The 16393-nt window shown below is 41.4% G+C and overlaps 1 protein-coding gene across 1 annotated transcript in view; it reads right to left on the bottom strand.

Annotated features, from left to right (window-relative positions):
* The window catches only part of FAM186A (family with sequence similarity 186 member A), a gene marked incomplete at both ends in the record, with an annotated part of 51327 nt that overhangs the window by 16644 nt on the left and 18290 nt on the right, over nucleotides 1–16393 (bottom strand). The window contains one exon of the mRNA XM_081083992.1: nucleotides 49–2307. Within this exon, the coding sequence (XP_080940118.1) occupies nucleotides 49–2307 (2259 nt within the window). The remainder of the gene's footprint in view (nucleotides 1–48; nucleotides 2308–16393) is intronic.

Below are 16393 nucleotides of genomic sequence, written 5' to 3'. Positions count from 1 at the left end.
TTCCCTTTCTCTTTGGCTTCTGCTTCTCTTCCTCTTCCTTCCAGCTACTTTCCAGTTCCATATGTTTCACTTCCTTCTGAAGCTGCTCCATCTGCTGTCCCTTCTCCTTCTCCAAGGACACTCCTTGCTCTTTCATTTTTTGCCTCCATGCTTCCAGGTGCTGCTGCTTTTGCTTCTGCTCTTCTTCCTCTTCCATTCCCTTTTGCTTCTCATCTTGCTCAGGCTGCGTTTGCATCCTCTGTTTTTGATGTTGCTCCCACACTTCTTCCTGCCACTGATCCTGCTTCTGTTGCTCTTGCTCTCCCTCCTTCATCTGGAGCTTTTGCAAATCCTTATGTATCCTCTGATAGCTCATCTTCCAGAGATTCCCTTTTTCTTGCAACTGGTGTTTAAGATTCATATTAAAACTTTCTCCTTGAACCTCTAGCAAATATTCCTCCTGCCTCTGTTTTTCCTCCTCCTTATGGTCTGCTAGTGAGACGACTGGAGCATCTATTTCAGTCAAGATCTCTTGTGTTAAATTTTGTACTACTGGGTCCATGCTCTCAGATGAGAGTAAGGAGCTAATTTCAGACGTTGGACTAACTGGCTCCTGTAAATGTAGTCCTGGCATAAATTTCATTTGTTTCTCTCTAATTTGTCCTGCTTTTTTAATGTCTTTGTATTTTCTCAAGATTTTTGCCACAGCTCTAGCCACATTTTGGAAATATTCTTCCATTTTTGCCTTTATGATTCCTAATTTTTCAACTTCTGCTTTTTTTAATAATAACTCTTCTTCCAGCATAGTCTTTTTATCCAAAGGATTTTCTGTGTTATCAATTTTCTCTTTTAAGAAAGACATTATGGCGTTGTGAAATTCATCTAGATTAGCCTGTTCACTTTTGCCCTCTGGACTTCCTAGAACTGTAGTAGATTCTGAAGTCTCTTTAGTTGTCTTAGATTGTGATTCAACAAGTTCTTGAGACTTGCCCTTCTTGGTAAGGACTGATGTGTCCTCATCTTCAGTTTTTCCTTCTTTGCTTGTGGTAATTTCTGAAGAGATTTGATGTTCCTTTCCTTTTATTTTTACTTTCTCAGAGGATTTATCAGGTTGGATTGACCCAAATGGCACTGCTTGGAAACTCATAACACTTTTACTCTCTTTGGCCATTAACTCAGTGGTGGATTTCTTTTTGTGGTCTGAAATAATTTGGCATTTCTCAAGTATATATGCAATTTTGTACTTCCTGAGTCGTTCCCACTTACTACTTGTTCCACTTTTGCCACCTTGGCTCTTTGTGTCAGTAGAAGGGAAATTAGAAAGAACATGTTGACTTTTTGATTCAATGAATGACTTTGATTTGGCTATAGAAAGGGGCTGTATTTCTTGACTCGTCTTTCGCTGTGCTATAGAAAGGGGTTGTATTTCTTGACTCGTCTTTCGCTGTGCTTGTAGATCTAAGTCATAGTCCACTTTGGTCTTCGAGACTATTTGTTTACTTGTCTGATTACTCAGATTTGATCTAGAGGTCTCAAACTCATATGGGGCTTTTGTGATCTTCCTTTTCTGTGATTGATACTCATCAGTCCAACCTTTCTGATAGATGTCACCTTTCTTCAGTGATATCTTATCTTCAGTGATATCTTTGGAAGGTATTTTTTGGGGTTTTTCAAGTAAAGGGAATTGCTGTTCAATTAAATCTGGAGTCATTTCAACTTGGGCTGTATGTGAACTTGCGGCGGAGTCCCACTTTAACACTGAGCCTTGGGTCTCCTTTCTTTGGGCCCCATCCATTCTATTTTCAAATTCTTTCGTCAAAGTATTGTCCATACTCGCTGCTTCATCAGTCATGCTAAAGCCCATGGATGATTTTGGAGAAGACTCATATAACACCTTCAAGGTTGATGTGGGCGATGCTTTGAATTTAATAAACTGCTCACATTTTTCTTCTGCTTCTTGAAGTTTCCGCTGAAGCCTTTCATTTTCTTCACTGAGCTCTTGTATTATCTGTAGGGAGAGCTCTTTTCCACTTTCCTCACTTATATATATCCCAGGATGGAGGTTAATAATTTTTGCTTCATTATTTAGTGAACTCAACGCTTTAGAAAGGTTTTCTATTGTCGATGCTATATAGTTAATAGCATTATTTTCCAATTTATTGAACATTGTAGTATCTATGAGTTCCTGTAGCATGGCTTGAATTTCTGAAACCTTTGTATTTGTTGCAAATTCATCACCAATCATCTGATTTGGTGTTAAAGCATGGACTGTTGCAGGTCGCTTTATAACTCTTTCTTTCCAAGATTTCCATAGAGCTTTTCTAGATGCTAGAAGAAGAAAAACCATAAAACACAAATGATGAGATTGTATTTCTTCTTTTGTGTTGTGTCCTATTGCTTAAACCCAAGGAAGTTAGAATAAATTAATAGATAGCTGAAGAAGATAACTATGATGATAATTGCTCATCAAATACAGCATATCAATAAAGATATGGAAATTAGAACAACCAAGTGGAAAAAAATAGAGCTGAATAGTATAATAACTAAAATGAAAAGTTAGCCAAGAGGGCTCAAAGTAGATTTGAACTAACAGAAGAAAACCCAGAAAGCTTGATGCTAGATTAGTAAAAGTTGTCTAATCTGAGAACATGGAGAAGAAAGAAGAAAGAAAAATGAACAAAGCCTCAGAGACATGTGACACACCATTAAGCATACTTATGTACAAATAATAGAAGGCCCAGAACAAGAGGGGGGAGGTACATTAAAAGTATTTGAAGAAGTGTCCTGGCCAGTGTGGCTCAGTTGATTGATCATTGGGTATTGTCCCATGCACTGAGAGGTTACCGGTTGGATTCCTGGTCAGGGCACATGCCCAGGTTTTGGGCTCAATACTGAGTAGGGGATATACAGGAAGCAGCTGATATGTTTCTCTCTCATCAATGTTTTTCTCTATCCCTCTCCCTTCCTCTTTCTCAATAAAAACATATTTTTAGAAAAGTATTTGTATAAGCATAACCAATGGACACAGACACCAGGGGTGTGAGGGCATGAGCAGGGGGGATAAGGACACATATGTAATACCTTAATAAATAAAGAAAAATAAATTTTAAAAAGGTATTTAAAGAAGTAATGGCCAAATCATCCAAATATATGTACATATACATATACATATATACATATATATAATGGCCAAATCATCCAAATATATATCTAGAGATATTAGAGATCTAGTTTCAGAGGGAAAGTTTCTCTTTTTAATATGTTTCTATTGATTTCAGGGAGAGGAAGAGAGAGGGAGAGAGGTTGAGAACATCAATGATGACAGAAAATCATTGTTTGGCTGCCTCCTGCCCACCCCTCACTGGGGATCGAACCCACAACTCGTGCATTTGCCCTGACTGGTAATTGAACTGTGACCTCTTGATTCATGGATTGACACTCAAACACTGAGCCATACCAGCTGGGCAAATTACCCAAAATTTTATGAAAAACATTAATTTACACATTCAAAAAACTCAGCAAATTTTAAGTAGACAAACACAAAACAATCCATACCTAGACACATCATAGTCAATCCATTGAAAGCCATACAAAGAGAGAATCTTTAAAGAAAAAAGAGGTGGTAAAAAAAAAAAAATCTATACTAATAAAAGGGTAATATGCTAATTAGACCAAATAGACCGGACATCTTCCAGACGTCATTCCGGACATCCTTCCTGGCAAAGCCGGGGCCCAGGTGAAGCCACCCGGGGTCCCTGGTGCCTGTGGCCAGGCCAGAGGGAAGGAAGCCCAGGTCCCGGGTGCCTGTGGCCAGCCGGAGGGAGGGAAGCCCAGGTCCTGGGTGCGGGGGCCAAGGCAGAGGTGGTTAGGGGCAATCAGGCACGCAGGCAAGCAGTTAGGGGCAATCAGGCAGGCAGGCAAGTGGTTAGGGGCAATCAGACAGGCAGGCAGAGAGGTTAGGGGCAATCAGGCAGGCAGAGGCAGTTAGGAGCAATCAGGCAGGCAGGTGAGTGGTTAGGGGCAATCAGGCAGATAGGCAGGTGAGCGGTTAGGAGCCAGCAGTCCTGGATTGTGAGAGGGTGCAGGCTGGGCTGCGGGAGTCCCCCACACACAAATGTCATGCACTGGGCCTCCAGTAAATAGATAAAAGGGTAAAAATGGTGGTGCTGGAAAAAAATTAAAATAAACAAGCCAAAATAAAGGCACAAAATATAGAAAAATGACTCATCACAATCAAAAGAGACTAATCAAATACAGGAGAACTACAGCTCACTCTTTATCAGAAAAAATGGAGGCCAGAAGGCAGTAGGATGGTATATTTAAAGTACTGAAAGAAGGAGGAACCAAGATGGTGGCATAGGTAAACACCTGAACTTGCTGCCTCACACAACCACATCAAAACTACAACTAGAGAAATTCTCTACACTCAGCTGCCTCTTTTTTAATTTTTTTAATATATATGTTTATTGATTTCAGAGAGGAAGGGAGAGAGAGAAACATCAATGATGAGAGAGAATCATTGATCAGTGCCGGGAGCCGGTCCATCCTTGTGGTTTCAAGGGACCTGGCATATATGGCATACTGTTCTTAATATGTTTGCTCACCTTCTTGGCACTATGTGTTTTAACCAAGGTCACCTCTCTGAGAAAGGTTGTTTCCCCAGGTAGGGATTTTCCCCTGAAGTTACGGAGGGAATAAAACCCCTTAACTAGCCAAAACTGGTTTGGCTCAGTGGATAGAGCGTCAGCTTGCAGACTGAAAGGTCCCAGGTTCAATTCCGGTCAAGGGCATGTACCTGGGTTGCAGGCACATCCCCAGTGGGAGATGTGCAGGAGGCAGCTGATTGATGTTTCTCTCTCATCGATGTTTCTAACTCTCTATCTCTCTCCCTTCCTCTCTGTAAAAAATCAATAAAATATATAAAAACAAACAAACAAACAAAAAAAACTACAACTAAAAGACAAAACGGATATCATCCAGAACCACAGGAAAGCTGGCTGAGTGGAAGTCCGACGACTAGAGGGAAAAAGAAAAGTGCATCTAGACTGGTAGAAGGTGCAGAGGTGTGGAAGAGTGGAGGTATGGAGACACGCAAAATAGCCTGGCAACTGGCTACGCTGTTGTCTTTTTCAATTGGGAGGGAAATACAAACTCCCAACTGCTCTAAACTCCAGTTCCGGGTGAGACTCTGGAGACCCAGACTCATACAGGGAGAAACTGGACTGTCTGGCATCGGGCTGGAACGCTAGGGCGGCTTTCTCGTAGAGGTGCTTGCAGTGATCATTGTTCCTGCACAGGGCTGCGGGACACAGAGACCCAGGGACCTAACAGGGCAGGGCCAATGAGCAACCATTGCTGTTTGCACCGCCCATGATTCCCTGAGACCCCGCCCCACCCAATTTACAACCCCACCCAAGCTGTACACAGAGGCTTTTGCATATGAATGGCCTGGCCTTTTGCAATCTGAAACCGAACAAACTGCAGCTGGGTCAAAGAACCCCAGAGCTTCCAAAAGAAGGCCTAAGGCTCATCAGCAGCCTGCATTGCTTCACAGCTGCACCTCATCTGTGCACCTCCAAACCCCAAACAAAGAGGAGGAATCTGAAGATCTCTCTGTACCTCCTGCTGGGTGGCCTCAGGCAGTGGTTGACTTTGCACCTCCTTGGAGATCCAAGACCCAGTGTGCCCAGTGGTCAGAGTGAGACCACACCAGATTATAACTCTTCAGATCCATAAGAGACACACTCAGGGGGCAGACTCAGTGAGCACCAGAGCCCCACTGAAACAAGTCCTGCCCCAAAAAGGTGTTTCCAGCACAGCAGTTCTCCCATTGTAGACACAACTGGTTCTCATAGCCAATTGGTCTGGAGGTCAATTCCTCCCAATGATATCAACAGCAATCAAGGCTTAACTACAACAAGACTATGCACACATCCCACAAAGGGGTGCACCAAGAGTGTCCACCTCCGGTGACTAGGAAGGCTGAGCCACTGGGCCCTATAGGACACCTAGCACACAAAGCCACTCTATCAACACAGGGAAACAGCCAAAATGTGAAGACAAAGAAACAGGTGACAAATGACAGAAATGGAGGAAAGCAAACTACTGGATATAGAGTTAAAAACTACGGTTATAAGGTTACTCAAGAATTGTCTAGAAACCTCCAAGAAATTTAGTGTGACCCTCAAGGATATAAAAAAGGACCAATTAGAAATTTAGCATAGATTGTCTGAAATAAAGAATAATATGCAGGAACCCAGCAGCAGACTAGAGGATCCCAAGAATCAAGTCAAAGATTTGAAATACGAAGAAGCAAAAAACACCCAACCAGGAGGAGAATCAAGATGGCGGCATAGGTTAACGCCGGAGATTGCTGCCTTGAACAACCAAATCAAAACACACCTAAAAGACGGAACGGATATCATCCAGAACCACAGGAAGGCTGGCTGAGTGGAAATTCTACAACTGGGAGGAAAGAGAATATCATACCCAGACTCAGAGGAGGCGCAGTGCTGAAGTGAAATACTCAGGAACGGAGTGCGCGCGGAGCGGGCTGGCGACGGTGCGGTTGGTGCTTTCAATCAGGAGGGAGTCTCAGATTCTGAGCTCCAGATCCGGGCGAGTCTCTAGGGACCCAGACTCAAACGGGAGAAGCGGGACTGTCTGGCTTCAGTCGGAACTCGAAGGCAGCTTTCTCTCTGAGGTTTGCAGCGGTTGCTGGGACTCTGTGAGGCAGAGCCCCTAGGGATGGAACTGAGAGCTGCCATAACTGCTCTCTCTGGCCCACCCTGTTGATCCCGAGCCCGAGGGACCCACCTGCCCCGCCCAAGCCCTGCGCACAGACATTTGCCAGATAGCCTCAGGCAAAGGCTAGATTAGCACCTCCCTAGAGGACATAAATTTTCCCACTGCAGACACAGCTGATTCTCACAGCCAGCTGGCCTGGAGGTCAAATCCCCCTAGTATTAACTACAACAATCAAGGCTTAACTACAGGAGGACTGCACACAAAGACCACTAGGGGGTGCACCAAGAAAGCATAAAAAAATGCGGAGACAAAGAAACAGGACAAAACTGTCAATGGAGGATATTCAGTTCAGAACCACACTTTTAAGGTCTCTCAAGAACTGTCTAGAAGCCGCTGATAAACTTAATGAGATCCTCAACAAATCTAATGAGACCCTCGATGTTATGATAAAGAACCAACTAGAAATTAAACATACACAGACTAAAATAACGAATATTATACAGACTCCCAACAGCAGACCAGAGGACCGCAAGAATCAAGGCAAAGATTTGAAATGCGAAGAAGCTAAAAACACCCAACCGGAAAAACAAAATGAAAAAAGAATCCGAAAATACGAAGATAGTATAAGGAGCCTCTGGGACAGCTTCAAACGTACCAACATCAGAATTATAGGGGTGCCAGAAGATGAGAGAGAGCAAAATATTGAAAACCTATTTGAAGAAATAATGACAGAAAACTTCCCCTACGTGATCAAAGAAATAGACTTACAAGTCCAGGAAGCACGGAGAACCCCAAACAAAAGGAATCCAAAGAGGACCACACCAAGACACATCATAATTAAAATGCCAAGAGCAAAAGACAAAGAGAGACTCTTAAGAGCAGCAAGAGAAAGAAACTCAGTTACCTACAAGGGAGTACCCATATAACTGTCAGCTGATTTCTCAACAGAAACTATGCAGGCCAGAAGGGAATGGCAAGAAATATTCAAAGTGATGAATACCAAGAACCTACAACCAAGATTACTTTATCCAGCAAAGCTATCATTCAGAACTGAATGTTAGATAAAGAGCTTCACAGATAAGGAAAAGCTAAAGGAGTTCATCACCACCAAACCAGTATTATATGAAATGCTGAAAGGTATCCTTTAAGAAGAGGAAGAAGAAGAAAAAGGTAAAGATACAAATTATGAACACCAAACATGCATCTATCAACAAGTGAATCTAAGAATCAAGTGAATGAATAATCTGGTGATCATAATAGAATCAGGGACATAGAAAGGGAATGGACTGACTATTCTTGGGGGGGAAAGGGGTGTGGGAGATGCGGGAAGAGACTGGACAAAAATCGTACACCTATGGATGAGGACAGTGGGTGGGGAGTGAGGGCGGAGGGTGGGGCGGGAACTGGGAGGAGGGGAGTTATGGGGGGAAAAAAGAGGAACAAATGTAATAATCTGAACAATAAAAATTTAATTAAGAAAAAAACAAAAACAAAAAAACAAACAAACAAACAAAAATAACACACAACCAGAAAAGAAAAAGAATCCAAAAATATGAAGATAGTACAAGGAGCCTCTGGGACAACTTCAAGCGTACCAACATCCGAATTATGGGGGTGCCAGAAGAAGAGAGAGAGCAAAATATTAAAAACCTATTTGAAGAAATAATGACAGAAAACTTCTCCTACCTGGTGAAAGAAATAGACTTACAAGTCCAGGAAGAGCAGAGAACCCCAAACAAAAGGAATCCAAAGAGGACCACACAAGACACATCATAATTAAAATGCCAAGAGCAAAAGACAAAGAGAGAATATTAGAAGCAGCAAGAGAAAAACAGTTAGTTAACTACAAGGGAATACCCATACAACTGTCAGCTGATTTCTCAACAGAAACTATGCAGGCCAGAAGGGAGTGGCAAGAAATATTCAAAGTGATGAATAGAAAGAACCTACAACCAAGATTACTCTACCCAGCAAAGCTATCATTTAGAATTGAAGGTCAGATAAAGAGCTTCACAGATAAGAAAAAGCTAAAGGAGTTCATCACCACCAAACCAGTATTATATGAAATGCTGAAAGGTATCCTTTAAGAAGAGGAAGAAGAAGAAAAAGGTAAAGATAAAAATTATGATCAACAAAATGACAACAAATACATATCTATCAACAAGTGAATCTAAAAATCAAGTGAATAAAAAGTATGATGAACAGAATAAACTGGTGAATAGAATAGAATCGGGGGCATAGTCAGTGGACTGACAATTCTCGGGTGGGGGAAGGAGGTGTGGGGGGTGCAGGAAGAGACTGGACAAAAATCGAACACCTATGGACGAGGACAATGGGGGCGGTGTAAGGGCATGGGGTGGAGTGAGAACTGGGTGGAGGGGAGCTATGGGGAGAAAAAAGAGGAACAACTGTAATAATCTGAACAATAAAGACTTATTTAAATAATTAAACAAATAATAAATAAATAAAGTACAGAAAGAATCATACTGCTAAGCAAGAATTCTATACCCAGCAAAACTATTCAAAAGTGAAAGTAAGCCTGGCCAGCATGGCTCAGTGGTTGAGCACTGACCTATGAACCAGGAGGTCATGGTTCGATTCCCAGTCTGATTCCCGGTCAGGGCACATGCCCAGATTGCAGGCTCAATACCCAGTGTGGGGTGTGCAGCAAGGCAGCCAGTCAATAATTCTTTTTCTTTTCTTTTTTAATTTTATTGTTTAAGGTATTACCAATAGTAGTACATATGTCTCTTTTTTTCCCCCACTGACCTCCTCCCGGCCGCCTCTACCCCCCAGCACTTGCCCTCGTCCCCTCACTCCCAGTGTCTAGCATCTGTTGGTCATGCTTATATGCATGCATACAAGTCCAATTATTCTTTTTCATCATTGATATTTCTCTTTCTCTCTCTCTCTCTCCCTCTTTCTTCCTCTTTGAAATCAATAAAAATATTTATTTTTTAAAAAGTAAAGGTAAGCCTGGCTGGTGTGGCTCAGTGGTTGAGCATCAACCTATGAACCAAGAGTCACTGGTTCAATTCCTGGTCAGGGCACATGCCTAGGTTTGAGCTCAGTCCCCAGTAGGGGGTGTGCAGGAGGCAGCCAATCAATGTTTTATCTCTATCGCTCTCCCTCTCTCTCTAAAAATCAAAACATTTTTTTAAATATATTTAATTATTTCAGAGAGAAATGGAGAGCGAGAGAGAGATAGAAATATCAATGATGAGAGAGAATCATTGATTGGCTGCCTCTTGCATGCCCCACACTGAGGATCAAGCCTGCAACGTGTGTATGTGCCCTAATCAGGAATAGAACAATGTCCTCCTGGTTCATAGTTTGATGCTCAAGCAATGAGCCATGCCAGCCAGGCACTAAAAACATATTTTTAAAACATATTTTAAAAATGAAGGTAAGAAGCCGAAACCGGTTTGGCTCAGTGGATAGAGCGTCGGCCTGCGGACTGAGAGGTCCCAGGTTCGATTCCGGCCAAGGGCATGTACCTTGGTTGCGGGCACATCCCCAGTAGGAGATGTGCAGGAGGCAGCTGATCAATGATTCTCTCTCATCGATGTTTCTAACTCTCTATCTCTCTCCCTTCCTCTCTGTAAAAAATCAATAAAATATATTTAAAAAAAAAATGAAGGTAAGACATTCATTCTCCAGAATAACACTCTTCCCAAGGTAGCCTGCATTTACAACTTTTATAACCATTTTTATTGCATTTGTCTTTAAACACTTCTCTAAATGCATTACAGAATGTCTATAACATTGATTCCCTGAAATAACATTCTTTTCAAAGTAACACACATATACAACTCTTTTTTTTTTAAATATATTTTATTGATTTTTTACAGAGAGGAAGGGAGAGAGATAGAGAGCTAGAAACATCGATGGGAGAGAAACATCGATCAGCTGCCTCCTGCACATCTCCTACTGGGGATGTGCCCGCAACCCAGGTACATGCCCTTGACCGGAATCGAACCTGGGACCTTTCAGTCCGCAGGCCGACGCTCTATCCACTGAGCCAAACCGGTTTCGGCCACACATATATAACTCTTATAAAAAAATAAAGGTAAAAAAATAAGATATACATATGGCAAATAAGTATATGAAAAGATGTTCAATATTATTTGCCATTAGACAATTGTAAATTACAACAATGAGATAGTGTCATATACCTATTAAAATAGCACAACCCAAACTACTGATAATATAAAATATTGACAAGAATATAGGGCAATAGGAACTCTTGCTTGTTACTGGTGGGAATAAAAAATGGTATAATACTTGTAAAGACAATTTGGTAGTTTTTTTACAAAATTATTTACAAAGTAATGTGGTTTATATGATCCAGTAATGATGCTCCAGTAAATTTACCCAATAAATTTGAAAACTTATGAACACACACACAGACAAAATACTTGCATGAGAATGTTATAACAACTTTATTCATATATATAATTGATTTCAGAGAAGGAGAGAGAGATAGAAATATCAATGATGAGAGGGAATCACTGATCAGCTGCCTCCTGCATGCCCCACACTGAGGACTGAGCCTGCAATCAAGGCCATATACCCTGACTTGAACCATGGCCTCCTGGTTCATAAGTTCATGTTCAAACACTGACTGAGCCATGCAGGCCAGGCAACAACTTTATTCTTAAACACAAAAATCTAGAAGCAAGCAAGATGTCCTTCAATAGGTGGATAAACAAGCTGTGGTACATTTATACAATGGAACATTATTCAGCAATAAAAATAAATGTTATTAAGCCACAAAAATATATGAGGAACTTTATTTTTTCTTATTTTATTTATTTTTTTTATGGAGGAACTTTAAATGTGTGTTGCTTAGTGATAGAAACCAGTCTGAAAAAGCTACATATTGCATGATTCTAACCATATGACATTCTTGAAAAACATTTTTAAAAATCAGTGATTGCTGCCTGGCTGGTGTGGCTCAGTGGTTGAGCATTGACCTATGAACCAGGAGGTCACAGTTGATTCCCAGTCAGGGCATATGCCTGGGTTGTAGGCTCAATCCCCAGGGTGGGTGTGCAGGAGTCAGCCAATCAATGATTCTCTCTCATCATTGATTTTTTTCTTTCTCTCTCCCTCTTCCTCCCTCTCCTAAATCAATAAAAAATATCTTTAAAAAAAAAAATCAGTCCTAACCAGTTTAGCTCAGTGGATAGAGCGTTGGTCTGCAGACGGAAGGGTCCCATGTTCATTTCCAATCAAGGGCATTTACCTTGGTTGCGGGCACATCCCCAGTAGTGTGTGTGCAGGCGGCAGCTGATTGATGTTTCTCTTTCATTGATGTTTCTAACTCTCTATCCCTCTCCCTTCCTCTCTGTAAAAAACAAATAAAATATATATTTTTTAAAATCAGTGGTTGCTTCCTAGCTGGTGTGGTTCAGTGGATTGAGCATCAACCCATGCACTAAGAAGTCTCCGATTCCCAGTCAGGGCATAAGCCTGGGTTGTGGGCTCAATCCCCAGTAGCAGTATGTAGGATGCAGCTGATAGATGTTTCTCTCTCATCATCAATGTCTCTATCTCTCGCTCATTCTCCTTTCCTCTCTATCTAAAAACCAATAAAAACATTTTTTAATAAAAACGTGTTTTTTTTAAAAAAAATCAGTGATTGCCAAGACCTTGGGGAGAGAAGGGAAAGATGAATAGGTGAAACACAGATTTTTTTAGGATGAAGAAACTATCCTGAATGATGCTGTAATGATGGATACATGACAATATACATTTGTCAAACCCCATAGAACTGTAAATAATATATGTGAATCTTTTAAAATTACCATTTAAGAGATCATGAGGTCCCAGGAAGGAAAACAGACTGTGATAGGAAAATCTAACTGTATTAGAAATGTATGACACAACCTACTGAAAGGGGTGAGGGGAAAGGTGCTGACCTAAGTAACTGGAAATGAACAGAGCCTGTAAGTATGAAGGCAAAAAGAACTGCACTTAAGTGCTGTACTCTAATTGATAGGTTGTTTCCTGTGGGGGTAGGAGTCAATAATCTGATAGTGCTATGCCAATATACTGGAATTCAACAAGTAAATGGATGGCAGCTAATGGGAGCAGGTTTCTCGTTGTTTGAGTGGGGATTTACAGATAAGAAGGGGAGGGGGCCTATGTGATAATGGATTGGAGTTAGAGACATCAATAAGAACTCACGTTCAGCTTAATGTAATTACAGATGATTATATAGGTAAATATGTATAAATATGTGTATATTTGTGGCTTTGTATACACATGTGGGTGTTTTTGTGTGTTTGTCAGATGAGAGGGCCAAACAGAAATAACACCCCAGTAGCAATGAGCACATCTAGCAGCCACACCTTGGTTTTTGTTTGTTTGTTTTTTTAATATATTTTATTAATTTTTTTACAGAGAGGAAGGGAGAGCGATAGAGAGTCAGAAAAATCGATGAGAGAGAAACATAGATCAGCTGCCTCCTGCACACCCCCTACTGGGATGTGCCCACAACCAAGGTACATGCCCTTGACTGGAATCAAACCTGGGACCTTTCAGTCCGCAGGCCGACGCTCTATCCACTGAGCCAAACCGGTTAGGGCCACACCTTGGTTTTTAATATGATTTTCTAATAAAAGGAACCAGAACTCTTGGAGAAATGGAAAATTTGAGGACTGAGGTAGGAAATATTCAAGATGAACCTGAGTTATCTTGTAGTGCCAGAAAATAAGAAAGTACTAAAAAAAAAGATAAAGGAAAAACAATATGTATTGATGTGGGTATGTCAAAGGGGTACAGGAACCAACTGAAAGGGGTCCCAGTGGCCAAAACTAGAATAACTTGAGCAAGAAAATAAGGTAGTGTTGGATTATAACCCAAAGTATAAAGTAAATGTGTGTGAGGTCATTTTTTTAAATGGTGGGTGTTCTTTTTTATTTTTTATGAAGAAAGTGGAAGAGAGGGAGAAAGAGAGAGAGAGAGAGAGAGAGAGAGAGAGAGAGAGAGAGAGAGAGAGGAGAGAAACATCACTTGCTGCCTCCTGCATGTACCCTGACTGGGGATCAAACCCCCAACCTGGGTATGTGCCCTTCAAATAGGTTTTCTGGTTGGGTGTTTTTTGCTTCTTTGTATTTCAAATCTTTGACTTGATTCTTGCGATCCTCTAGTCTGCTGTTGGAACTCTGCATAATATCCTTTATTTCAGTCAGTGTATGCTTAATTTCTAGTTGGTCCTTTTTCATAACCTCGAGGGTCTCACTAGATTTCTTGAGGGTCTCACTACATTTATCGGCGGTCTCACCAGACTTTTTGAGGATCTTACTAAATGTATCGGCAGTTTCTAGAAAGTTCTTGAAAAACCTTAAAAGTGTGGTTTTATATCCAGTAGTTTGCTTTCCTTCATTTCTGTCATTTGTGTCCTGTTTCTTTGTCTCAGCATTTTTTATGCTTCCCTGTGTTGATAGAGTGGCTTTGTGTGCTAGGTGTCCTATAGGGCCCAGTGGCTCAGCCTCCCCAATTACCTGAGGTAGACACTCTTGGTGCACCCCCTTGTGGGCTTTGTGTACAGTCTTGTTGTAGTTAAGTCTTGATTGTTGTAGGTATCACTGGGAGGAATTGACCTCCAGGCCAATTGGCTGTGAGAATCAGCTGTGTCTGCAGTGGGAGAACTTCTGTGCTGGAAACACCCCTCCGGGGCAAGACTTGCTTCAGTGGGGCTTTGGTGCTCACTGAGTCTGCCCCCTGAGTGTGTCCTTTATGGATCTGAGGAGCTGCAATCTGGATGGTCCCATTCTGACCACTGGGCACACTGGCTCCTGGATCTCTAAGGAAGTGCTAATCTAGCCTCTGCCTGAGACTACCCAGCAGGAGTCTCTTGAGGGTCTCATGAAGTGAGCTCAGCTGTGAAGCAATGGAAGTTGCCCTGGAGCCTTGGGCCAGCTGCAAGTTTGTTAGGTAATTTTCAGATTACAAAGGGCCAGGCCTTTCATATGCAAAAGCAGGTGCACAGCTTGGGCGGGGCAGGGTCCCAGGGGATCAACAGGGTGGAGCAAGCTGCTATGGCTGCCCCTCAGCCCTGCCCTAAGGGGCCCTGCTTCTCAGTGTCCCGGCAATCGCTGAAAGCACCTCTGAGAGAAAGCTGCCCTTGAGTTCTGACCAATGCCAGGCAGTCCAGTTTCTCCCATATGAGTCTGGGTCCCCAGAGACTAGCCCGGAACTGGAACTCAGATCTTGAGACTCCCTACCGATTGAAAAAGACAACCGTGTCCTCAGCCGCCAGCCCTCTCCGTGTGCGCCTCCATATCTCTGTATTTTATTTCCGCACCGCAGCTCCTCTGAGTCTCGGTATGCTTTTTCTCTTTCCTTCTAGTTATAGAATTTCCACTCAGCCAGCCTTCCTGTGGTTCTGGATGATGTCCGTTCCATCTTTTAGTTGTATTCTTGAAGTGGTTGTGCTAAGCAGCAATCTCCGGTGTTTACCTATCCCAACACCATTTATTGAAGAGACTCTTTTGAATCCATTGTATGCTCCTCCCTCCTTTGTCAAATATTGATTGAGTGTAATGGCCTGGGTCAATTTCTGGGGTCTCTGTTCTTTTCCATTGGTCTATATGCCTGTTCTTGTGCCAGTACCAGTACCAGGTTGTTTTGATTATGGTGGCATTGTAGTATAACTTGATATCTGGTATTGTATTTCCTCCAACTTTGTTTTTCTTTCTCAAGATTGCTGAACCTATTAAGGGTCTTTTTTGATTCCATGTACATTTTTGGAGTATTTGTTCTAGATCTGTGAAATATACTATTGGTATTTTAATAGGGATTGCATTGAATCTGGAGATTACTTTGGGAAGTATGGACATTTTAATGATGTTAATTCTATCAATCCATGAACATGGTATATTCTTCCACTGGTCTGTATCTTCGTCTCTCTTTTTTTTCAACATCCTATAGTTTTCTGCATATAGGTCTTTTGCCTCCTTGGTTAAGTTTTTCCTAAGTATCTTAATTATTTTTGTTGTAATGATAAAAGGGATTATTTATTGTTTCTCTTTCTGAGAATTCATTATTTGTGTATAAAAAAGCCATCAATTTTTTTTGTGTTGATTTTGCATCCTGCTACATTGCCAAATTCATTTCTTAAATCTAGTAGATTTTTGGTGGAGTATTTAGAGTTTTCTATGTACAGTATCATGTCACCTGCAAATAATGAGAGTTTTACTTCTTCCTTTCCAATTTGGATGCCTTTTATTTATTCTTCTTGTCTGATCACTATGGCTAGGACTTCCAGTACTATGTTGAATAAGAATGGTGAAGTGGACATCCCTGTCTGATTTCTGTTCTTAGGGGAAATGATTTTAGTTTTTGCCCATGAGTATGATGTTCACTGTAGGTTTGTCATATATGGCCTTTATCATGTTGAAATATGATCCCTCTCTTCCCACTTTGCTGAGAGTTTTTATCAAAAATGGGTGTTGGATTTTGTTGAATGCTTTTTCTGTGTCTACTGATAAAATCATGTGACTTTTTCTTTGAATTTGTTTATGTGATGTATCACGTTTATTGATTTGTGAATACGGTACCAGCCTTATATCCCTGGAATAAATCCCACTTGGTCATGGTGTTATGATCTTTTTAATATAGTGCTGGATCCAATTTGCTAATATTTTGTTGAGGATTT

This window comes from Myotis nattereri (genome assembly GCF_964212035.1).
Source record: "Myotis nattereri genome assembly, chromosome: 2".
NCBI classification, from domain to species: Eukaryota; Metazoa; Chordata; class Mammalia; order Chiroptera; family Vespertilionidae; genus Myotis; species Myotis nattereri.
The sequence above is the reverse complement of the archived record's forward strand: the minus strand, read 5'-3'. Positions and strand labels throughout refer to the sequence as shown.